General features: G+C 37.3%; 1 protein-coding gene across 1 annotated transcript in view; it reads left to right on the forward strand.

The window, feature by feature from the left end:
* Acadl (acyl-CoA dehydrogenase long chain) overlaps nt 1-25,524 on the forward strand; it is a 37,606-nt gene extending 12,082 nt beyond the window's left edge. Inside the window, exons 5-11 of the mRNA XM_070017843.1 lie at nt 8,836-8,902; nt 11,239-11,403; nt 12,286-12,387; nt 13,220-13,333; nt 18,325-18,452; nt 20,829-20,915; nt 24,842-25,524. Coding sequence (XP_069873944.1) covers nt 8,836-8,902; nt 11,239-11,403; nt 12,286-12,387; nt 13,220-13,333; nt 18,325-18,452; nt 20,829-20,915; nt 24,842-24,935 — 757 coding nt within the window. The 3' untranslated portion in view covers nt 24,936-25,524. The remainder of the gene's footprint in view (nt 1-8,835; nt 8,903-11,238; nt 11,404-12,285; nt 12,388-13,219; nt 13,334-18,324; nt 18,453-20,828; nt 20,916-24,841) is intronic.
* The last annotated feature ends 320 nt before the right edge of the window (nt 25,525-25,844 follow it).

The following is a 25,844-nucleotide window of genomic DNA, read 5'->3' on the forward strand; positions in this document are numbered from 1 at the left end:
AGAATTGCTGGAAATCACCTAGAATTTTACTGACTCTTCCCCTTCCATGTACTAGGCAACTTCCTTATATAGTTTATTTGTATGATACTTTAGCATTTTATCAATGCTTTCCTGTCAGGGATGGGAAGGGGAAACAAAGGAAGAGGCAACAATGCTTGATAAGAAATGTACTCTTTACCTTGCCCATGTAATTGTAACCCCTCTGAATGGTATTTTCACAATACAATACTTATAAAATAAAAAATAAAAAAATGCTTTCCTGTGATTTCAGTAATCTGAATGGAATATAGGGATATTATGGTTCACATGTTAGGAAAAAAACAGAAAATGAGAAATAAGGTATCTATTGTACTGAGAGCAGAACATAAGAAATAAGTTGTTTATCATAGAGCAGATTAGTGGAGTATTGGAGCTGTTGTTATCTTCAATAAAATCTCTGAGCTTCAATGTCTATATCAGTGAACATAAGATATAAAACTTAATGGGATTATTGTAAGGATCTAAATTCCTTGTACATCATTGGTATATCCTTACTCCGTTTTCAGTATTTCATATTTGCCATCAACAGTTTCATATTTACCATTAAAAGTTTACAGAAAATCCACTAAAGTACATCACTACTTTTATTACCTTGATATGTCTCTGTATAGAAGAAATGTTTTAATAAATCATGTTCAAATATTAGGAGCTGATACTTCTTAGTAATCATGAAAAATACTGCCTTAAAATACAATAGTATCTAGCCTTAAAATGTGATTCACATTCAATTTTTTTTTCTAGTTTACTGTTTTTTTAGAGGTGATGTACGGCAAGGTTACCTTTACATACATCCAGGAATAAGTATATTTCCTTTTGCACAGTGTCATCTGTTCTCTCATTCTCTCCCATTCCCTCTCTCCATCTCCATCCCTGAGCCGCATAGTTCACTTCCATGAATGTCCAATATACCCAGTGCACTTCACTGATGCACTTTTCACCCTTTTTCTTCCTGATTCTGTGCCTTTCCCCACCCTTCCCCAGATATGAATAAGCTGTATATAATAAGGTAAAGAATACAACAACAAAAAGAAAAAAAACTAAGAATTCATTTCAGTATGTATATTATTTTACATACATATGAGGAGGCACTTGAGTATTGTACCTTTGTGATTCTCTCCTAAGACTATCCTCTTTTGGTCCCACTTTATGTGGGTACCTAGAATTCTGTGTATTTTGTCATATCCTAGTACTTTTTAGATCTAATTTCCACATATCAGGGAGAACATTGACTCTCTGATTTTTGCTTACCTCACTTAACATGATTTGTTCTAGTTCCATCCATTTCCCTGGATATGACATTATTTTATTCTTTCTAATGGCTGTGTAAAATTCCATTGTATATAGGTACCACATTTTTTGGATCCACTCATCTATTGTTGGGCATCTGGGTTGTTTCCATATCTTGGTTATTGTGAAATAGTGCATCAGCTGACATGGATATGCAGGAGTCCTTATCATATCCTGGCTTATGATGCTCTGTGTAGATGGCAAGGAGTGGTGTATGGCTGGGTCCTAGGGAAGGTCTATGTTTAGTTTTTTTAAGGGACATCTAGAGTGATTTCCACGGTAGTTTTACTAGTTTACATTCCCACCAGCAGTGAAGTAAGGTTCCTTTTTTCCCACATCCCCATTAGCATTTGTAGTTATAATTCAAAATGCTGGCCAATCTGACTGGGGTAAGATAGTATCTCAAGGTCTTTTTGATTTGCATTTCCTTTATGGCCAGGGATAATAACCATTTTCTCATGTGTTTCTCTGCCATTCTTGCCTCTTCATTTGAGAAGTCTCTTCTTAGCTCCCTTGCCCATTTAGTAATTGGTGTATTAAGTTTGGGAATGGTTAGTTTCTTGAGCTCCTTGTATATAATGGATATTAATCATTTGTCTGATTTATTGTTAGCAAAGATCTTTTTCAAATTGGTTAGCTGTCTTTCTAGTTTAGTAAATATATCTCTGAGCTGTACAGAAACTTTTTATTTTAATGTAGTTCCACTTGTCAAGTACCTCTTCTGTATGCTGTGCCCCTGGCACTCTATTTGGGAAGTTCCTGCCTGTACCTGTGAGTTCTAACATCTCTCCTTCTCTCTTTTGCAGTAGTTTCAGAGTTTCAGGTCTGATATTGAAGTCTTAAAATCCCCCTTTTTGGGGGGGGGGGGCTGGGCGCTGTCCCTCAGCAATTCAGTTCAAGTTTAGCACTTGAGCCACAGCACCACTTCCGGTTTTCTGGTGGTTTATTAGAGATAAGAGTATCATAGACTTTCCTGCTTGGGCTGGCTTTGAACCACATTCCTCAGATTTCAGCATCCTGAGTAGCTAGGATTATAGACGTTAGCCACCTGTACCCAGCTCTGAATCCATTTTTGATGGTGCATGGTCTTTTTTGATGTACATGGTACAGGGATCCACGTTTAATTTTCTGCATATGGATGCAAAGTTTTCCCAACACCGATTGTTGAAGAGGCTGTGTTTTTTCCACTGCATGTCCTTGGCTCCTTTGTCAAATCAGATGACTGTAAGTATTTGGTTTTATTTCTGGGTCTTCTACTCCATTGATCTTCACGTCTATTTTTGTGCCAATACCAAGCTTTGTTATTACAGCTCTGTAGTAGAGTTTGAAATCTGGTACTATGATACTGCCTGCACTGTTTTTTTGCCTAGATTGCTTTGGGTATTCTAGGTCTTTTGTTGTTCCATATGAACCTTTGTTATTACAGCTCTGTAGTAGAGTTTGAAATCTGGTACTATGATACTGCCTGCACTGTTTTTTTGCCTAGATTGCTTTGGGTATTCTAGGTCTTTCGTTGTTCCATATGAACTTTGGATTCTTTTGTCTTTTCTAAGTAAAGAAGGTTATTGGGATTTTGAGGAGGATTGCATTGAATTTGGCAATATGGCCATTTTTTACAATATTGATTCTACCTGTCCGTGAACACGGAAGGTCTTTCCATTTTCTGGTGTCCTCTTTGATTTCGTTCTTTAGATTTTTATAGTTTGCATTAGAAAGATCTTTTACATCTTTGGTTAGGTTGATTCCTAGGTTTTGTGGGTTTTTTTGAGGCTATTGCAAATGGGATCACTGGGATGAAGCCTACTTGGTCAGAATGTATGATTTTTGTTGTTGTTTCTGGATTCTGTTGGCTAATATTTTATTGAGCAGCTTTGCATCTGTGTTCATCAGAGAAATTGTTCTGTAGTTCTCTTTTGTTTGATCCTTACCTGTTTTGGGGGTGAGCATGATATTTGCTTTATAGAATGAGTTTGAGGTTGCTCTCTCTGCTATTCACTGAAAAGCTTGAGGAGTATTGGCCTTAGTTCATCTCAAAGTCTTACAGATTTCAGCAGTGAATCCATCTGGGGTTGGGCTTTGCCTTGTTGGGAAATATCTGATTACTTCCTCTATCTCCTTGCATGTTTTTGGTTTGTTTGGCTGGTTTATATCTTCTTGGTTCACTTTAGGCAGTTTATATGTTTCTAAAATTTCATCCATTTCTGCTAACTTTTCCTTCTTTAGTAAGGATAGGGGGGTTTTTGGTTTTCTTTTGCTTTGTTGCCAGTACTAGGGCTTGAACTCAGGGCCTGGGCACTGTCCCCGAGGATCTTTTGCTCAAGGCTAGCACTCTACCACTTGAGCCACAGCAACACTTCCAGCTTTTTCTCTTTATGTGATACCAAGGAATCAAACCCAGGGCTTCATGCATGCTAGGCAAGCACTCTACCACTAAACTACATGCCCAGCCAAGTATAAGTTCTGAGAGTAGTCCTTTATAATCATTTGGATTTCTTGGATGTTTGTTGTAATATTTCTTGTGGCATCTCTAATCTTGTTGATTTGGATTTCCTCTCTTCTTTTTTTTGTTAATCTTGCAAGTGGTCTGTCAATTTTATTAATTTTTTAAAAGTCTTTTGTTTCAGCCGGGCGCTGGTGGCTCACGCCTGTAATCCTAGCTACTCAGGAGGCTGAGATCTGAGGATCGCGGTTCAAAGCCAGCCCGGGCAGGAGAGACCGTGAGACTCCTATCTCCAATAAACCACCAGAAAACCGGAAGTGGCGCTGTAGCTCAAGTGGTAGAGCGCTCGCCTTGAGCTGAAGAGCTGAGGGACAGCGCCCAGGCCCAGAGTTCAAGCCCCACGACCGACAAAAAAAAAAAAAAAAAAAAAAAAGTCTTTTGTTTCATTGATTTTATATATCTCTTTTTATTAGTTTTCATTTCATTGATTTCTGCCCTAATCTTTGCTGTCTACATCTATTAGTTTTAGATTTGATTTTTTTTTTTTATTTTCTAGCAGTTTTGATTGCATCATGAGGTTATTTACTTGAGCGGTTTCTGTTTTATGTGTGTACTTAGGGCTATGAACTTTCTTCTCAGTGCTGCTTTTGCTGCATCCAAGAAGGTTCCATTATGATGTGTTTTTGTTTTCACTGAATTGTAAGAATTTTTTTATTTCTAATTTCTTCTGTGACCCAGGTGTTATTCAATAGTGTGTTATTCAGCCTCTATGCATTTGAGTGATTTCTGCATTAGATTTTGTTGTTGAGAACTAGTTTGATTATAGTGTGATCAAATAGGATACAAGGGATTATGCCAATCCTCTTGTATTTGCTTAGGTTCTTGGTGTGTACTATGATTTGATGTATTTTGGAGAATATTCCTTGGGCTGCTGAGAAGAACGTGACTTGGACTACTCTGTAGATGTCTGTTACGTCCACGTGGGTTATGGTGTCATTTAGTTCAGAGGCTTCTTTCTTTGCTTATCTTTTGTTTGGTTGACCTGTCCTTTGATGAGAGGGAGGTCAATCAAATCTCCCACTATTATTGTATTCATGTCTATCTTGTTTTATAGATTTGAAAGTATTTTAGCATATTTGGGTGCTCCATTGTTTGGTGCATAGATATTGACCACTGTGATTTTCTCTTCATGGTCATTCCCTTTATTAATATATAATGACCTTCCTTACCTCTTTGTACTGATTTTAATGAAAACTCTATTTTATCAGATATCAATATAGCTACTCCTGCCTTCTTGCAGGGTTCATTTGAATGGAAGATCTTTTTGAATCCCTTCACTCAGAGTTTGTTTTTATCTTTGACTGTGAGGTGGGTCTCTTGGAGACAATATATGGATGGATCTTGTTTTTTGATCTGTTGTTCTCTTTCTTTTTATTGAGGAATTGCATCTGTTAATGTTTAAGGTTATTGTAGAGGGATGAGTCATGTTTCCTGCCCTTTTCTTGATTTCCTGTGTTTTGTTTCCTTTGTCTTCCTGTACTTAATAAATTGGTCTTCTAGTGATTTTCATCTGATCTGTTCCCTGTTTTGATTGTTTTCTTCAGATTGTATTCTTTTCTTTAGTATTCTTTGTAGCTGGTTTAGTGTTCATAAATTCCTTTAATTTGTGTTTGCCATGGAAGGTTTTTGTTTCATCATCAAATCTAAATGATAACTTCACTGGGTATACCAATTTGAGTTGGCAGTTGTTGATCTTCAGGGCTTGGATTATACCATTCCAGGCTCTTCTTGCATTGAGTGTTTATGTGGAGAGGTCTGCAGTGATTCTGATTTTCTTTCCATTGTAGTACAGCTCCTGCTTTTATTTTGAAGCATTTAAAATCAGTTCTTGGCTATTTAGGTCTAATGTTTTTGCTGTGACGTGTCTAGTAGTGTTTCTTCTTATATCCTGTCTACTAGGGATTCTATATGCTTCTGTTAAGTGCATGAGATTTTTCTCTCAAGTATGGGGAAGTACTCTTTTATTATTTTACTGAATAGGTTTTTGATGCCTTTACTACTAAATTCTCCCCTCCCCTCCCCATTGATCCCAATTATTGTAGATTTGATTTCTTAGCTGAATATGTCAGTTCTTGGATTTCCCTTTGGTAGGTTCTGAGTGTTTATTTTTCCATACCTTTGACATTCTGTTCTAGCTCCCCTGTTTTATCCTCGACTTCTGATATTCTATTTTCCATGTCACTTATTTAGTTATATATGTATTTTACTGTGGTTTGTACTGTGGCAGTTGAACATTTTATGCTTCTGAGATCTTTGTTCAGATCAGTTCTCATAATGTTGATTTCATCTTTTAATGAGGTGTACGGTGTTTCTGTTTTTTCTCCGTATCTTTTTGGGAGTCCTGGATCTTCTTTGTCATTTTTTCTTTGTACTCTTGAAATAGTTTTTGCCTTTCTCCTGTCATTCCTTTAATGGTTTTTTTGTCCTCCGCCTCTTCTTCTCCGTCCCTGGGGTCCTTCCCTGGATTGTTCCGGGCTGGCGCACACTGGGTTGACTAGCTCACACTGGGTTGACTAGCCCACACTGGGTTGACTAGCCCACACTGGGTTGACTAGCCCACACTGGATCCCTGGCCAGCAAGCACCTGTGACTGTACTTGGACCCAGGTTAACTGAAAGGAGCTTGGTCCCGCCTGCAGGGGCCTGGGAAGGCTAGATTGGGGCCTCCGGGGTGGAGGAGGCCCACTTTGGAAGGGGTGGCGCTGGGGTGACCGACGCCCGGCCTCCGGAGTGAGGGTGCTGCGTGGCTCCTGCGTGTCCTGCGTGGTGTGCTGCGTGGGAGCGGAGCGGCGGCCAGCCTGGGCGCTTAGACCCGTCCTCTGTGGGAGGCCCGGCGGACTAGCCTCAGGCCTCTGGGATGGGCAGGTGTCACGGGGCAGACTCCTGGCCCTGAGTGGAATGGTGTCTGTTGTTCTCTTATGCAGGTAGTCAGATGCAGAGTAGTAGCACCCCACTTCCCTCCCCCAGAGAGCCTCCCGTGGAAAGCCAGGGGCGTGAGGGGACGAGGAAGGGTCTGGCCTGGTTGTCCTCTTCAGGTACGGTGCCTCTCCATGGGTGAGGATGCTGGCCAGCTCTGCGGGTCGCCACCAGCACTGGCCTCGCCCTGCGGGCCAGGTCCGAGCAGCATGGAGCTGCTCCTGCCGCACGCTCCCGCCACCCGTGCTCCCGCCACCCAGCCACCCAGCCTCTCCATCCGCTCTGCCGGGTTGGTCGCGGGCCACAGGCCGGCCTTGGTGCGGCGGGAGCTCCCCGGGTCCGGGGTTGGGGGGCTCGCCACCGGCAGTGCCTTGGTGCGGTGTCCTGGCCGGCGCTCCCGGAGGCCTCTGCGTCTGCGTCTGGGGGCTGCAGCCTGCTCGCTCGTTGGGCCTGGCGTCCCCGCAGCCTTGGGCTGCTTTGGCCCGGCAGCCTGGGGTGAGCGGGATGGGGAAGGGCGCTTGGCTGTGTGTACAAGTCGCGAATTTTCTTCAGTTCCTGCGACTCTTTGCTCCCTTGTATATTCATTGCCGTCTGCCTCTTGGGAGGAGTGCATTTCAGGACTCCAAATCTCCGGCTGGCTAGAGAGAACCGGGGCGATTCCCTGTCCTTTGCCCACCACCTCCCCGTCTGCATGCAATGCTGAAGGCCAAAGTCACTTGGCCCAAATCCGAGTGTCAGCCGAAACACACTCTCTAGAAGAAATGCCGCTTCCACGTCCTGCGGCCGCTGCCCTCCTGGCTTACTGCCGCTTACTGTGACAGTTGGGCATGGTGGCACTTGCCTATAGTCTCAACACACAGGATTAAAAGGCAGGAGCTTTCCAGCCTTAGCTACATAGACCATGTCTCAAACAAAACAAACAAGTAACACCGGTCAGCACAATGGAGTATAAAAATACAAAGACCATACATTGGAATGATCACAAAAAATTGCCAATAGAAATATAGAATACTTATACACATATATTGTAATATATTCATGAAAATTGAAATCTAGGTGTTCACCAGTAGGAGATTATTTTAAAGTCATGGTAAAATCATATGATGATAGTCTATGTAGTTGAAAATCACCTTGCAAAAAAACATTAGATATTATTCAGAGATCAAAATCATATGTCTAGTTCTGAATTCAAAAACATGTTTATATTATTAAAAATATTAGGAATATATGCTTTTAAAATATACACTTGGGAGATAAAGTTATTTGACATATTTATCCTTCTGAGTACTGTCTGTATTTTTCATATTTTAATTAGAAATATTTCCTTTATATTTAGAAAAAATATTCTCCTTCTAAAGCAAGATTTTCAGAAAAACATAGCATTTGAGGCATAGTCTTAAATGATTATTTTATCTTTACTTACATATGTTTTTATATTAGTTATGCAGGAGGAGTTTTATTGTGATATTTCTACACATATATGAAATGTTTTATTTTTAGCTATTTAAAAGTAGCTAAGTTTTTGCTGGAAAGATATAGAGGAATGGACCAACATACATAGAGGCAGGTAGGTACTACACATAATCTCTAGCATAATGGCCTGGAAATTTTGGGTTCTTCTGTGTATGCTATGAAGACTACCTAGTTTATGTAATTTTAATCATATTCTTGTTCATGGAAGATCTTTATAATAAGATATGATTTTTCTTAATTGAATTATGTGAACATCTCTAATAATAGAAATTATATAATGGGGTATTCAGTTTTAATCATCACATATACATTTTTTGCATAACATTTGTATAATTTTTTTTTTTTTTTTGGTCGGTTGTGGGGCTTGAACTCTGGGCTTGGCGCTGTCCCTGCGCTCTTCAGCTCAAGCCGAGCACTCTACCACTTGACCCACAGCGCCACTTCTGGTTTTCTAGTGGTTTATTGGAGATGAGTCTCACAGACTTTCCTGCCTGGGCTGGCTTTGAACCGTGATCCTCAGATCTCAGCTTCCTGAGTAGCTAGGATTATAGGCATGAGCCACCAGTGCCCGGCTTGTATATTTTTTTATCTATTGATGATTTTTTTGTTTTTCAATTATAGTGATTTACAAGGAGTAAGAACAAATGCAAAAAAAGATGGAAGTGATTGGATTCTCAATGGAAGCAAGGTAGGTGAAGGGCTTCTCAAGCCTTTCTCTCTAGAAGCAGGCCACCATTATCCATGTCTCAGAACTACTCACTGACTTTTTTTATTCTTCTGCAACAAGATTTCACTGTGTAGCTCAGGCTCTCCTGGAACTTAGTATGTAGGCCAGGGTGGCCTCTAAATAACCACCTCCAAAAAAATAGAAACAAACTATGGCCACTTACAAGGAGAATTGTCATAACTTTCTTAAAAATGGAATCAGCCCATGATGAAAATACATTATGGTTCACGAAATGGAGGTATGGCTCAAATGGTAAAGTATAAATAAACCATGGGCCCAAAAACCAAGCAAGAGTTAAAGGCTCTGAGTTCAAGCCCCCGTATTGGCACAGAGAGAGAGAAGAGAGAAACAGAGAAACAGAATCTATGATTTCTATAATTCCAAGAACTTTTGGAGAACTTGGCTTGATTATTATCACTTTGAGATCTGCATATTAAAGTGAATTATGTTTTTTATGTTGACATTTGTTTTTTTCTATTCTTTTGCTTGTTTTATCTATAGTTAATAGAGTTCAGAGACTGAATTTTAGAGTGCAATTGTACAAATTCTGTGATTCAATACTGAAAAAAATTACTCTGCAGTTAAACTGTCAGCTACACACAGCAGTCAGAACTAAAGGTGTTTTTCTTTTTATATCTTTAATTCATTTATTTATTTTATCTATTTTATTTTTATTTTTTGGGGCTGAACTCAGGGCTTAGGCACTATCCCTGAACTTTTGTGCTCAAGACTTTTCTACTTTACCATTGAATCACAGCTCCACTGCAGGCTTTTTGTGTGTGTGGTTAATTAGAGATAAGAGTCTCAGAGTTTTCTGCCCAGGCTGGCTTCAAACGAAAATCCTCAGATCTCAGCCTCCTGAGTAGCAAGGATTATAATTATGAGCCACCAGTGCCCTGATTAATCCATCTTTAAAAATTAGTGTATGCTGCCGGGCGCTGGTGGCTCACGCCTGTAATCCTAGCTACTCAGGAGGCTGAGATCTGAGGATCACGGTTCAAAGCCAGCCCGGGCAGGAGAGACCGTGAGACTCCTATCTCCAATAAACCACCAGAAAACCGGAAGTGGCGCTGTAGCTCAAGTGGTAGAGCGCTCGCCTTGAGCTGAAGAGCTGAGGGACAGCGCCCAGGCCCGGAGTTCAAGCCCCATGACCGACAAAAAAAAAAAAAAAAAAAATTAGTGTATGCTGTATAGGAAGAGGTTTGTAACACACACACACACACACACACACACACACACACACACCCCTACACACACACACACACACACACACACACACACACACACTGTAACAACCTCACCTCTTCTTTTGTATCCCTTTCCCTTCTTAAAATAATTTTATCAGGTTTCATTGTTCTGTTTTTATACACACAAACAACTTTAACCATATATTCATCCTTGTTCATCCCTGTCTGTATCCCAACCCTCTTCTTCTGTTAGCACCCTTTTTCAGATCTTAGGTTGTGGTTTTGTTCTAATTTTTAGTAAATGCACTGCCAGAGTGAGCACAGCTACAAAGTGATAAAATAACATTTTTTTTTCCATTCATGGGGCTTGAGCTCAGGGCCTGGGCACTGTCCCTAAACTTCTTTTGCTCAAGGCTAGCACTCAACCACTTGGGCCATATCACCACTTCTGGCTTTTTCTATTTATGTGGTACTGAGGAATCGAACCTGGGGCTTCATGCATGCTAGGCAAGCACTCTACCACTAAGCCACACTCCCAGCCCTGAAGTAACATTTTTTGCCATTATAAATAGAAGTTTTTTGAAAAATATATTTATATGAATATATTTGTAAAAGTCCTTGATGGCCTCTTCTTTGCTACAAAACTTTCTAAACATTGGGGATAGATAATGTAAATAGGAAATGACTATGAGTCCAAGTAGGAAAGAATGGCAAGGGACTTTTATTAATGTGTTAACAATAACATCACCACTGCCTTCATTTGTTACTCATTTCCTACTAATAATAAATAAATAAGTAAATAAATATATATGTATATGTATAAAAGCCCTTAGTACTTCAGAGTACAGATTTTCTTATAAGAGTATAAATGTTAGTTGATGAGAGTAACCATCACCATTTTATACCCTACTAAGAGAAAAACATTTGCAGTTTAATTAACATTAACATGATGCTAATGCTGATGGTGCTCTGGGAATAAGGGATGAAACAGGAGAGACAGAGTATAAAGCATGCCTAACCTGTTTTAGTGTTGAGTATGCTTTTCCCAATCCTTACTCGTATGTGAGCGTGAATATTGCAGAGTATTATAACGTTCTTGGGGTTTTGCAGGTGTTCATCACTAACGGGTGGTTAAGTGACGTTGTGATTGTAGTTGCTGTCACAAATCGTGAAGCTCGCTCTCCTGCCCACGGCATTAGCCTTTTTCTGGTGGAAGATGGGATGAAAGGATTTATCAAGGGACGGAAGTTGCATAAAATGGGATTGAAAGCCCAGGTAAGATATAATAGAAACCATATTCAGGTAATTCAGTTTAGTTTCAATCACAGAAAAGACATAAAGAATTTTATGTGGTAAAAACATACTTCCCTATGTGGAATTCCTAGAATATGTTTTTCATAAGTGGTAGTGGAGGTTTATTCTCACTAATGCCACTCTATCACATTCTGGTAGTCAAGGAAGGGAATAGTTCAAGGTGTTTGAAACATCAGCTTTAGAAATGCCAAAATTAGTACAATGTAGAAAGCTATTTCTTCATGAAATGTATTAAAGAACTGAAATAAGAAAATATTTCTAGGGCTGGGAAGGTGGCTCAGTGGTAGAGTGCTTGCCTTGCATGCATGAGGCCCTGGGTTCAACTCCTCAGCACCACATAAGCAGAAAAAGCCAGAAGTGGTGCTGTGGCTCAAGTGGTAGAGAGCTAGCCTTGAGCTGAAAGCTGAGGGACACCGCCCAGACCCAGAGTTCAGGCCCCACAACCAGCAGAAAAAAAAAAAAAGAAAAAGAAAAGAAAATATTTCTATTTGAGAGAACGATGTTTTATATATATAATACTTATATGTAAAATGTAATATATATTATATAATCTTATAAATAATATGAATATAAATATGCATATAATATATATGATATATTATCTGTAATGTAATAGAAATCTTTTTCAAGTACCTAGAGCACTGGATAGTATTAGAATATGAATGACAGTGAGTTACCATGGTAGTCATGAATGTGAATTACTGGTTTACTACTCGCTACTTGTCTTCAATAAGTTTTTGTGTGACTTTTGATGTTTTTTCTTTTTGGACATTGTAGAAATACCTCACTGGGTTATTAGAAACTTAATGAGCTCATCTCTACTTTAATTGTGTGGCCTTTTAGGATACTGCAGAACTATTCTTTGAAGATGTTCGATTGCCAGCTGGTGCCCTACTTGGAGAAGAGAATAAAGGCTTCTATTACCTCATGCAAGAGCTTCCACAGGTTAGAAATGCTTATAAAGATTCCATCTTTTAGGATAATATAGAACTATATAGATCAATGCTTGCAAAACCAGTGATAAAGCCAACTACTTGACTATAATTTAAAATTTTAAAACTGTGAATGGTATAAGCTATATAAATGACTGAACTCAATTATATCCAACCACAACTTACAAAGTAAGGAAGGAATATAGGTGTTTCAATTCTTAGAATGGTTCTTAGAATAATTTGAGTTTGTTAATCACAGGACAGGAGCTTTTAGTTTGTAAGACAATATCACTGAAAACACTTGGCAGTTTTTAAATATCTGAGTCAAATAGTAAAGATGTTAAATTCAGACCAAAAATTTTAGTCATAGTCATTTCCACATCTGTTTTTGGCATGTAGTTGCTTAGTAATGATTACTGGGTCTTACATGTCAGCCTCTTATATGGTAGATTTGTCTGGTGACTACCATGACATGAACTAAACATGAAACAAGGGTAAAGAATTAGGAGTAGTGTCATTTAAGTGAAATGTATTAATTAGCATTTAATTTTAGTGTAATTAAATTAAGCTGCCTAAGGCTAGTGTTGTTCATCTAAGTAGAATTTAACCTGTGCCCTTTAAGATGTTGATTTCTACAGATACATTATGATACAATATGCAGATATCAGTAAATACAATCCATAAATTATAAATTACATATAATTATATGTATTATATATATTACATATGCTCATTTATGGATTTAAAGAGTTATAATGGTATTTACAGAATTTATTGTAATTGAAATTATGTTGAAATTATTTGTGTAATTAGAATATGTTTAAAACCTAATTTTTGGGTTATAGGAAAGGCTACTAATTGCTGATATAGCAATTTCAGCCTGTGAATTCATGTTTGAAGAAACCAGGAACTATGTTAAGCAGAGAAAAGCTTTTGGAAAAACAGTTGCTCATATACAGGTAAGCTCATTATTAGTTTATCTATTTATTTAACTGGAATAAATCTTGAATGAACACAAATTTGCTTAATTTTGATACAATTTGGAAACCATGAAAGTGGATGAGATTTCTTAGGGGAAATAGAGTAGAAAATAAGGGGGGAAAAGGGACTGCAGACAGAGACTTAAGAGAAGACTACAAGATTTGAAGTTAAACTAAGAAAGGGGAAGTCTGGCAAGACAACTTGTAATAAAAGTTAGGAAACAAAGCAAATCAGGAGAGTGTTGTCCCAGAAACCACAAAAAGAGGATTCCAAGGTCCAAATTTTGGACTCTTTAGTTTCTTTTTTTTTTTGGTCGTGGGGCCTGAACTCTGGGCCTGGGCGCTGTCCCTCAGCTCTTTAGCTCAAGGCTAGCGCTCTACCACTTGAGCCACAGCGCCACTTCCGGCTTTTTTTTTCTTTTTGCTTATGTGGTGCTGAGGAATCGAACCCAGGGCCTCAACCATGCAAAGCAAGAGCTCTACCACTGAGCCACTTCCCAGCCCTCTCTAGTTTCTTATACAGAAGCAAGTTTATGTTTAGTAGCTCACAGTATCCTTAGTATCCTACCCAGAATGCTGAGACAGGAGAATCATGATTTAAAGCTAGCCTGAACAAACAAGTCCACAAGACTCCATCTTCAAAATAATCAACAGACTGGAGGAAGAATAGCTCAAGTGGTAGAGTGCCAGCTGTGAGCCAAAAGCCAAATTATAGCTTGAGGTTCTGAGCTCAAGCCCCAGTACTGGGCAAAAAAAGCCGTTTATAAACATTGCAGTCATGAAACTTGTAAAGTATCTCACTAGTAGGAGTTAGAATTCTATTAAAATTTGTAAGCAGATGCCTAACAAGTACAATGTCTTGGATTCAATCCCCAGTAACAACAACAACAAAAAAATACAGTTAAAAAAGAACCCAAAACAATTTTTTAAAGAGAATGACCTTGGCTGGATGTCTTTGTGAAGGGATGAAACACAAGTTTTAGGATCAGCATTAGGAAGATTGTGTGCAAGTGTGATTTAAGTCCTAGCATAGTTCCTGAACTTTGTCTAGGTCTAGGGAAGTTGTATACTCTCTCAGAAATATTTTTCTGCTTGTTTGCAAAACTTACAAATAGAAATATTGTCCTATTTTTGAACAATATTAGCAACTTTCATATAGTTACTGTGCAGACTTGATGGAATAAAACAAAGAGTGCTTTTAATATTGCCTGTTAAAATACACTTTTACTTAGGTCAGCCATTAACACTATTTTTTCCTTAAATAATGTCTTGCTCTAATTTCTTAGAATACAGGGGATCTTTTTACAAATATCTTGTTGTTGCTTGTGATCTGAACTTTCTCTGTCTTTTTATGCGTGTGCCAGTCCTGGGGCTTGAATTCAGGGCCTACGAGCTGTCCCTGAGCTTTAGTAAGCAAGACTTTACCATCTGAGCCACAACTTCATTTCTGATTTTTTGGTGCACTTTCCTGCCTGAACTGCCTTTGAACAATGATTCTCAGATCTCAACCTCCTGAGTTGCTAGGATTATAGGTGTTACCAGAGTTCTGTGTCTTTTGAGAACTGCCTTCTGCCTATATAATCATCAAGTTAATTTTTCTCTGTCTTAAAAAAATGTCTTTAGTTCTGTCTTACTGATAAGAGAGACCTAGAACAATCTCATTGACATGTATATTCGATGCAGAAAAAATTTCAAAGCATGAGAATGACAAAACAAATTGTGTTTTACTTAAGAGCAAAGACTTTGGTTTGTTTTTGTGTTCTGAAAGGTCTAGCTTTATAGTTTTAGCCTGCCCTCAGACTCAATAGTCTTGCTACCTTAGCCTCCCTAATTCTGGTATTAACAGATATGCATCACCATGCCCAGCTAAGAGCAGTGATATAATACTGTATATTCCCTTTCATTTATGAATTTTCATATGTCAGTAAATTCTCAGTGCCTGGCTTCTCCCCTTAGGGATTCAGAAATATCAGGGATCACAATGCACAGTGACTAAGTGTCATGTATGTTTAGTATCCTGGAGGAAGGACAGTGTTCCATGTCTGTTAAATTATCTTACTCAAAATACTGATTGTGCACAGTGGCTCACACTTGTAATTCTAGCTGTTTCAGAAGCTGGAATCCAGCCTGTGGAAGACCCATCTAGGGAAAAAGTTTGCAAGACTCCTCTCAACTAATGAAAAGCTAGGCATAGTAGTGGTATGCAGCTGTCACCCAGCTATTCTGGAAGTGTAAATAGAAGGATCATGATCTAGTTTCGCTTGGACAAAAAGAATCCATGCAAAACACAATGAGAGCAAAATGATTTAAAGGCATGAGTCAAGCAGTAGCATACCTGTCTGACAAGTGAAAGACCCTGAGTTTACCCCCACCTCCCCACAGAATAACACCTGACAATCTATAGTGAAATGCTGTCACACATTCTTTTTCTGTTAGTTATTTTTTTAATTCCATTGAGCACTCAATGTAATATGATATCTATGACTCTAGGAATATATGCTAAAGTTCCTAGAAATATAAAAATGTGCACCACTTGTATCAGAATGTAAATTTTTCATCTGTACTGAAAGTGGAATCCTATCATTTGCATCTAAAATCTAGCCTTCATATCAATAATGTTTATTAAAACATTTTTATAGAATAATACTTAAAGCCAACTTAAAAATGGAATCAACTAGATATAATTTCCATCCCACTGCAAATGTGCATTTTCCTATTTATGGAATTCATATTAGATTACCACAAAGATGATTATACTATTACCTAGGTTGCCTGAGTGCCTCAAAAAAATGTGATTTGACATTTAAACATGATGGAACTAGAAAACTATTATTACTTTCCCCTAAGGTTAAAGGTTTTTATTCATGTTTTAAATAGCATATACATTGTCACAGGTGACATCATATAAGTGCAAAAGTACAATGGAAATTGTTGGATTGCCTTATAAAGGTTTTTCAAATGAAGTGTCATAGTAGGGAAATAATCATTCATACATGTATGTGTATATATATATATATATATGTATGTTTACTCACCTATGTATATATGTGTATATATATATGTTTACTCATCTATTCTATGTATATATAAAATATAATTATACAAATAATATAATTAACATTGCATTTAAATAGATAGATAGATAGAATGGATAAGTAAACATTTCATGAAAAACCCCTGGAACTGATTGCTAAGTCTCCTAATTTAGCTCAGAATTCCTTTTTTGGGGGGGGGGGGGGAGGAGGGAGTCCGGTTGTGGGGCCTGAACTCTGGGCCTGGGCGCTGTCCCTCAGCTCTTCAGTTCAAGGCTAGCGCTCTACCACTTGAGCCACTTCCGGCTTTTTTCTTTTTGCTTATGTGATGCTGAGGAATCGAACCCAGGGCGGCATGCAAGGCAAGGGCTCTACCACTGAGCCACCTTCCCAGCCCCTAGCTCAGAATTCTTAAAACATATGTTGGTGTGCTTCACTGAACTTCTTGCAGAAGTTCACTAAATTTTCAGAAGGTGGCAGTAGCACTCTTCCTTCACTAGTTCATTGTGGATATGACGCAGTATTTTTTTTTTCCAAGCAAGTGTATAGATAGGAGAGATGGATTAATTCCTAATTTGAATTACTCTGGCCACTTTTATGAGTAACTTGTACTTTGTCCATCTGTTAGCCAAAGTGAATGGCCCTTAAGTTCTACAGCAGAATGATCAAAAACATTTCTATCTGAATCTCCACAAGGAAGGTAGAGCCAGCTCACCACAGCTGGGCCTCAGACTTTAGCTAGAATAGGGTGTACTTTTGTAAGCTGCTATAAATAGAATGCGCCAGTATTTTCAGCCCAAGCCAGTTTCCTGAAGAGTTGGTGCCAGAGGCAACAGATGTAAAATCAGAAGTTGGAGTAAGAGCCAAGAGTGAAAAAAATGAAATAAAACTTGACCAAAGAGGGAACCATAAATAACAATTGAGGATTGTCTAAATAGAACAGGAATACTATTGGTTGTCCCTGGGCAGTAGGAGGAGATAGATACATATATAGTATATTAACATTGACAAGCCAGAACATTTCATTGGTCTTAGAGACTTGATACACCTAATGCTGGGAGTGAGGGTGGAGAGAGATAAAAGAGGTTACAGGGTGTTGGATTTTCTCTCCAGCTTGCTCCTTTATTATTTCACTTCAAGGCAAGGAGGCAGTATAGGGAAATGCATATACTTAATTTCATTGATAAAAGAATAAACCTTCAGTCTCTAGAGGAAAAAAGATGTTTGAGTAGCTGTACCTAAAGGACTATACCACAAGATGGTGCTCATGCACTAAAGTCATGCTGTTTAAAAGTAGTTTTCTTTGTTTAAATTTAAGTCTAAAACATGAGAGATAATTTATGTAATTTAGCTATTTTTATATCTTTTGGCACATGTTTTCTTAGCACTGAATATACTGGGTTTAAAATAAATTTTATGCTAGTACTATTAGTGGGGCTTGAATTTAGGACCTCATGTTTTTGCTTAGTTTTTTAAATCAAGCCTTGTGCGTGATCACTGGAAACTACCCTTCACTTTCAGATTTTTACTGATTAATTAGAGATAAGAGTATTTCAGATTTATCTGCCCAGGTTGGCTGGCTGGCTGGCTTCAAATCTCATTCCTCAGATCTTAGTGTCCTTGAGTAGCTATGATTACAGATGTTAGCCACTGGCTCCTGGCTCAATTTAATCTTTATTAAAGAATGTATATCTCTTTCCCCCTCCCCTTTGTGGGAGAAAAAACCTGCAACTCCACTTTTGTTTTGTTCTAGAAGGTGTGTGTGTGTGTGTGTGTGTGTGTGTGTGTGTGTGTGTGTGTGTGTGTGTGTGTGTGTGTGTGTGTGTGTGTGTGTGTGTGTGTGTGTGTGTGTGTGTGTGTGTGTGTGTGTGTGTAATTCTGAGATACTGAGTAAAAATGTGTACTCTTACCATGCTTTTATTTTCCTTTCAACTCAAGACGGTACAGCACAAACTAGCAGAATTAAAAACACACATATGTGTAACCAGAGCTTTCGTGGACAGCTGTCTGCAGCTTCATGAAAAGAAACGCCTGGACTCTGCTACTGCTTCCATGGCGAAATATTGGTATGTATTCTACAATAATTAAAATGTGTTATTTTCTCAAACTCCTACGGAATGCTGCCAACTTTCAGTGCAGCCTTGAGAGTATTATAGGAAGAAGGCAATATAAATGAAAAATAGCTGTAGGAATTAACTTTATAATACTGCTGGAAAGTTCCTTTAGGCCTTTTTATAATGTGCTAAAAATTATGCAAGTTGGTATTTAATTTATAACTTAATATTTAAAATAAAAGAGTAAGAGACTAAAATAGAGTGACTGATGAGTTCATTCCTATAACAGTTTAATTACATATTGCCTAAAGAGTGGCAAAAGTATGGTAAGACTGAAGGGTAAGACAGTGAGGGCTCTTGCAAGAATGTCCTAGTTCTTGGGGCTGGGAAGGTGGCTCAGTGGTAGAGCGCTTGCCTTGCATGCATGAGGCCCTGGGTTCAATTCCTCAGCACCACATAAGCAAAAAAGAAAAAACCGGAAGTGGGGCTGTGGCTCAAGTGGTAGAGTGCTAGTCTTGAGCTGAATAGCTAAGGGACAGTGCCCAGGCCCAGAGTTTAGGCCCTACAACGGGACCAAAAAAAAAGAATGTCCTAGTTCTTTCATTATATATTCCAGCTAAATCTGATTCTTTCTGGGACAGCTTTGTATTATCCAGGAAATGACTTGGTGTGATAGGATTTTTCTTATGTAAAATGTTTTCCTGGTCTGAGAAAAAAATACTGTATAGTCAAAAGTTGTACGTTCCATAAAATGAATAAACATTGTACTATTAAACTTTAAAAGGCTTTGGTTAAAATTAAACATGAACAGTAGTGTGAAATATGAGGTATTTGTAAAAAGGACCTATATATAAAACTTTTATGTAATAATTCCATAATAATAAAATTGCCAGACAGAAATGCAAAGTGAAGTTACTAAAAACTTGCACATCTAGGGAAGACTTTTTATGTTTATAACAAATTCTTTGACTAGTGTGGAAAAAAGAATTTTAGATGTTACTGAGAAAGAGAAGTTTTCACAGCTTATTGGCTTACTCTTTGAAAACACCAGATTTATAGGCATAATGATATTTAACATTGAAGTAGTGAGTATTACTAAATGTAGCCCAGTAAATAGTTCACTAAAGTATTTGCCAAGTATAAAATATACTGAACTCCACAGAGATTTGTCCTTTAATGATTAGATTATTAGTTTATTTCTTAGGGACATCCTCACCTATACTGTGGCTTAAGTTAAAATCAGCTTAAATACGAAAATGTACCTATGCATACTTTTGCTTTATCTTTTCTACTATTGAGAAGCAAGTAGAAAAGAATTCTAAACTAAATTACATTGTTGTTTTGAGGTTAATAAAACCCTATCATTCATACCATAGATATCACTGATAGCTTAGCTTGTTGCTGGATAAGTTCTGTAATAGAGTTTTTTCCTAGCATGTGGAAGACCTGGGGTTCAGTCCCCAGCACTGTAAAACAAACAATTGTGTAAGATCAGAGATGACTTTTTCTCAAGTATTTCATATTAATCCTGCTCCTTCCATCCAAGCCCAAAGTTACCTATATGAAGGCATGCACCTTCAGTAGTCCATCCTCTTAGATTTTTCACTCTACCTTCAGTTTGTTTCTGAAAAGCCAGAACCATACGTTTTTAAATTTTATTATTTAGTAGTTTTACCAAGGAGTTACAACTCCATAAGTCAGGTTCTGAGTACAATGCATCTTAATCAATGTCATCCAGAATCATAAAATTTTTATAGTTTTAAAATTTTTATAGTTTTAAAAAAAGTGGAGGTGTGGCTCCAGTGTAGAGTACCAGCCTTGGGAATAGGAGCCAAGTACGAGCCCAGGCCCCTGAGTTAAAGCCCCAGTATTGGCATGCACACATATGAGAGTGTGCACACATGTGGGAGCGTGTACACTCCACACATGTACACACATGCATACACACCCACACAACATACCCACACACAGAATTGTCTTCATTTATATCATAACATTTGGAGAAAGAACGACATTACAAAGTCAAAAAGTACTAGACGGCTTGATAGTTAAGATGAAATAGAGAATCTAAAAAACTAATTCCAGTCTTTATCTTTTTCAGGCCCAAATAGCCAAAACCTATTTTGAGTTTTCCATATTTTGTTTCTAGCCTTAATAAAAACCCAGACAAAAGTACAAATAGTGAAGGTATAGTTTCTGTGAAAATTCACCTGAATTTATTTCATATGTCATTTGTATCATCCTTTCTAGCCGTCTAATATGCCTGTTTGAATTGCTGGATAAGTGTCTGCATCTAAACAATCATATATATTTTATTTCCTGATTATAAAGTACCTCATGAAAATAGATTCAGCTTTCCTCTTTTTGCTTTTTATTTTGCTTATCTAGGGCATCTGAATTACAGAACAGTGTAGCTTATGAATGTGTACAGCTCCATGGAGGCTGGGGATACATGTGGGAGTATCCTATTGCAAAGTGAGTATGATTTTTCTTTTATTCTCTTCTTAATCATATGAAAACAAAGAAAGAAAAATTACTTAGTGTACCTTGTACATCAGATACAGAGGGAAAGAGGGTAAAGAATTATTTTTCCACTAAGGAGTAGATGCATTCAAATGGAAGCATATTGTTATGATTAGAAGAAGTGAAGGAAATACAAGCATGCTTGGCTTTGAAACACATACATTACTTCTTAATTTGCTTACTTTGAGTTTTACTTAACTTGTTTGTCTACTTTTCGTTGTTGTTGTACTGAGAATCAGAGCCAGGTTCCTTGCATTGTTGGGCAAGCACTTGAACCATTTCTTAGGCTACTTTATAAGGTAAAAGATAGCTGTGCAAGAATAATTAGGCTACATAACAAAGTAACTTAAATGTCATAACTTAAATACTTGATTATTTAGTTTTGAAAAGTCAGAATATTTTCCAAATTTTTTATCTCTTTTTTTTTAATTGTGCTAAATATGAATCTTCTGAGAAGCCAATTTATAGTTTCTTCCTCGATGTTCTTCCTCCATTTCTATAGCTTTCTCTTTTTTTCCTACAGTCTTTTGCCTCAGTTTCCCATTGGTATTTCTCCCTATCATCCTAGAAATATTTTTCTGTTTGCTTTACAGTAATTTCAGTTTAGAAAGGTTTCTCAAGTATAGTGGCCTACAACTGTCTATAATCTCAGCTACTTGGGAGATGTAAATCAAGAAAGATCACTTCAAGCCCAGCCAGAGCAAAAAAATTAGCCAGACCTCATTTCAATAAACAAGCTGGGCGTGGTGGTGCATACCTATCATTCCGGCTGTGCAGGAGGCATAACACTGTGGCCTGAGCCTGGCTTGGAGGCAAACAGTACAAGACCTACCCTATATGAGAGTTAACCCAAACAAAAAAGAGGTACGGGTCTGGCAAAATGCCTGCCCAACAAGCACAAAACCAGTGTTCACTAACTAACACAAGAAACCTCTCCCCCAATGACTGTGTGTGTGTGTGTGTGTGTGTGTGTGTGTGTGTGTGTGTAAAAATCCAATTCATTCTGTCACTGAAAATAACAATGCTATTGGGCTTCTAAAAACTTCCTAAATTTTGAGTATAGTATGTTAAAGGAAAAAATGATCAAATTCTAGTTGAACTGTCAGCCTAATGCTCTTGAATTCATCATCTTGACCAGCATAATTGCAAACATTTGATAGGCTTATATTTCTTATTGAAGAAAATAAACATTTAATTCAAGTTTGATTAAGGACAAGCTCTAGCATGGATATAATTTGCCAATATGCCCTAGTAACTGAGCAGCTCTGAAAGCTTTAATTACTGGACATATATAACTTACAACCATTTATAAAAACAAGCAACCAAAGATTTTGTTTTGTTTTGTTTTTACTTTAGAATATATGCAGAAAGTAGCTAAATAATTTTTTTTTAATCAGTCCTCAGGCTTGGATTTGGAATATCTTTACAGAATTGCTTCAAATAGGCTTTAATCAAAAGCAGGTTTTTTGGTTGTTGTTTTTTAAAAAAAAACTTTGTGTAGTCATGGAATGAGAAGTAAATATCTAGTTATGACAACATAACCTTAGTAATCATTGGAATTTTTCCTGTGTATTTTTATGTTTTCACAATATTCATCTGTAACAATCAGAAAGTAAAATAATGGATGTTTATATTTTTGTGTTTAACTCTGTTGTTAGAACTTCTAAGAATTTAGACATGTAGTGTTCAATGTTTGTCTTGTTTAGTTTATATTCTAAGTGGAGATGAGTCAACCAATCTACATAGTTTCATATTATAATGTACGATAAGCCTTTGTCTCTTTCTCTGAGTCCATTCCTTTAGATCAATAGCAAGAAAAAGTATAGTTTAATCGATTATTTTTAAATCCTGTGTTGTTTCCTTTAAGAATTAATCATTTTTCAAAAAAAAAAAAAGAAGAATTAATCATTTTTCTTCTTGGCTATGTGATTCTAAGACTGTGTGATTCTAGACTATTTTTTCTTTTTCTACAGAGATAATATCACCTAATATTTTCTTAAAAGCCAATTTAACAATAAAAGTATAGTGTACAAACTTTGATTTTAAAGAAGAAAAATCTTATTTTTTTAATATCCTCATATTAAGCTACATTATTTGTATGTGTATGTGAACATGCACATGCATGCATGCATACATATTATTGAGTCTTGGCTTCAAAGATAAAAGAGGTGTTTTTGTTTTTCATGGTAGTGGAGTTTGAACTCAAGGCCTGTATTACTGATGAATGAATGCTCTTCCACTGTGCTATGTCTTCAGTGGTTTTTGTTTTAAAATAATTAACAGACATGTAGGTCTATTTCAGCCTTACACATTAGGTGTAGATCTAATAAGAAGTGAAGCTTTGGTTTTGACATTTGAAAGTTTCTCATTCATGCTAGGAAGAGCCGCTTGAGATGGAGAGCTTTGTTGCAGTGTAGTTAAACATTTCTCCTGCTGCCTTTCTCTGTTAATTTTAGTTGATGACTACATTTAATTAGTAACTCATAAAAGCTCTACTGATCAGTTATCACATACTCTCTTGGAACTTGTTTAATGTAAAAAAAAAAAAAATGCTCAACCTAGGCCAAAAGTGTCTAAAGGCCTTGATATTGCTGAGGTAGGCCTACATGCCAGGTAGGTCCTTAAAATACAAGCGCTTGATTTTTGTGGTGAACAACAAAGCCTGCCCAGAAAAACATACGTTTGAGAACGTTGCTCTAGATTTTAAAATTCATTAGGATGTCCTGAGATTAATTTCCTTTGTAAAGCAGAAAATCATACGAGTATTTACTGAGTGTCTCCTAGTCTTCAAGATACCCTGATAAATACAGAAAAGCCTCATGTAAGGCCATGGTTGGTCTTGTTCCTGGAGTGTTAGCACATTTAATTTGACTTAAAAAGTAAATGATTAAAACATAAATTTTATATTTGAGAAAAAATACCTTTGGGTTTGTCTGCTAAGAAAGTACAAAGCTTAATAATTAGCTTCAAATGCCTGGGCCAGTGGAAGTACTGTAATAATAGTAAAAATATACTTACCAAAGAGGCTACATACCTATATTCTCATTCTACTGTGCTAGTTACCTGTTATGTGACCACAAAGAGGTAACTATTAATAAATACACTAACTTTCCTGAATCTTAGTTCTTTTATCTATAAAACAAGATTTATCCTTCCCATCTCAGAGCTAAGAGGTTAAACTAAGTTGAGAAGAGATAAGAACAACTGTATGTTGGCATGGTTACAAACTCCTAGGGCTAGGGATGTGGCTCTGAGGTAGAGCAGCACTTGCCCAGGAACACCCAGAAACTCCCAGGGCTCAGTCCATAATAGTAAGTGTGTGTGCATGCATGTATCTTGCAACAGAGCTAGCCATTTATTATTTTAACACCACAGGAGTGACTGTTAATCATTTCCCACAAATAAGTTACTTGTTAAACTTGGTGGGAAGCAATATTTTCTTAAGCATCAGGTTATACTCCTGGTGGTAGTTATGATGATAGGATCTAAAGGGATGTGGGAAAATAAGTAATTTCTCTCTTTTTTTCTTTAAAAATCACTGGATTTCGACTATCCAAGGAAACATGAGATTAAAATACTCCATGCATTTCCAAATTTTAGAAAGACTTCAGATATTATCTGTTTTTGAATTTTACAACCTTAAATCATATGAAATGTAATGGTATTTTAAATTTATAGCTTTTCAAGCCAAGGGATGATAGCTATATGCATTGCCAGTATATCAAGCAAGGATGAATGCTGTTTTTTAAACACTGGAGAACTTGAACTGAGTGGGTCTTATTAAATGAATGCCTTAACAGTTTACCTGATGAGATAATGTTGAAAAATTTCTAATCTCTTTTATTTATATAAATTCAATCATCTTCTGATTTATCCAGATCTTATGTGGATGCCAGAGTTCAGCCAATCTATGGTGGTACCAATGAAATAATGAAGGAGCTGATTGCGAGAGATATTGTCCGTGATGCATAGACATCTGCCACAGCTCAAGGCCTCTGAGAAGCTAATCTTGGTTTTAGATCTTCTCAAAGTAAAACATAACCTGGAAAGAAGGGAAACACTAGATGTGTTTTTATGTGTGCTTTCCATAGAGAAAGAATCAAACCACAAAGGATTAACACAGTGGAAGGAGAAATCTTTTTGACACCAAAGAATGTAAATTCTCCCATAAAAGCCTTAAACTTAAATTTTTTTATGTAGTAAGAGGTCAAAGATTTTCTCAAGACTAGAAGCCTTAATTGTTTATCTCTACAAAGTTCTAAAAGGCATAAAATGCTTAAATCGTTAAAACCGAGTCACATACTTTTATATTAATATATAGTAAAACATAATACGGTATTGGACTTTGGAAGGGAAAAATAAATGTCCCTTAAAATACAAAGTCATTTCAGTTGCCTTTTGCTCCAGATTCCCTAGGGTATTGATTTTAACTATAATAAACTACCATAACCCCCCTGTTGTTAAGCAGTGAATGGAACCCTTCAAGCAAAACACCACACTGTACCTTATGAATGTATACAACTATTGTGTGTCAATTAAAAATAAAGTAAAACCTAACAAACCTTGTGCAGAAAGTCTGTGTGAATGTTGATGAGTGAGGAGCTGCTCTGGTTGAGAGAATGTGCTGAGTTGCATAACTGCTGATGCCTGCCTGGGCTTTCAACAGATTTCCATTCAGTTTAATTTATAATGGAAAACAGAGTAATCCATCATCTTTAATTTTCAGTGTAACGGTAGGTTTCAAAGCAGTAGCTTTTATTTTCTACCAATTCAGTATGTTTGTACTGAACAAATACTGTGTGTCTTCTATAAACCATTCTGTTAAAAAAATACAATGGTAAAACAAACCTGGCAAGATCCCTACTATAAGTAGCAATAAAT

Source organism: Dipodomys merriami, unplaced genomic scaffold (genome assembly GCF_024711535.1).
Source record: "Dipodomys merriami isolate MVZ:Mamm:240054 unplaced genomic scaffold, mDipMer1.0.p SCAF_1, whole genome shotgun sequence".
Lineage (NCBI taxonomy): Eukaryota > Metazoa > Chordata > Mammalia > Rodentia > Heteromyidae > Dipodomys > Dipodomys merriami.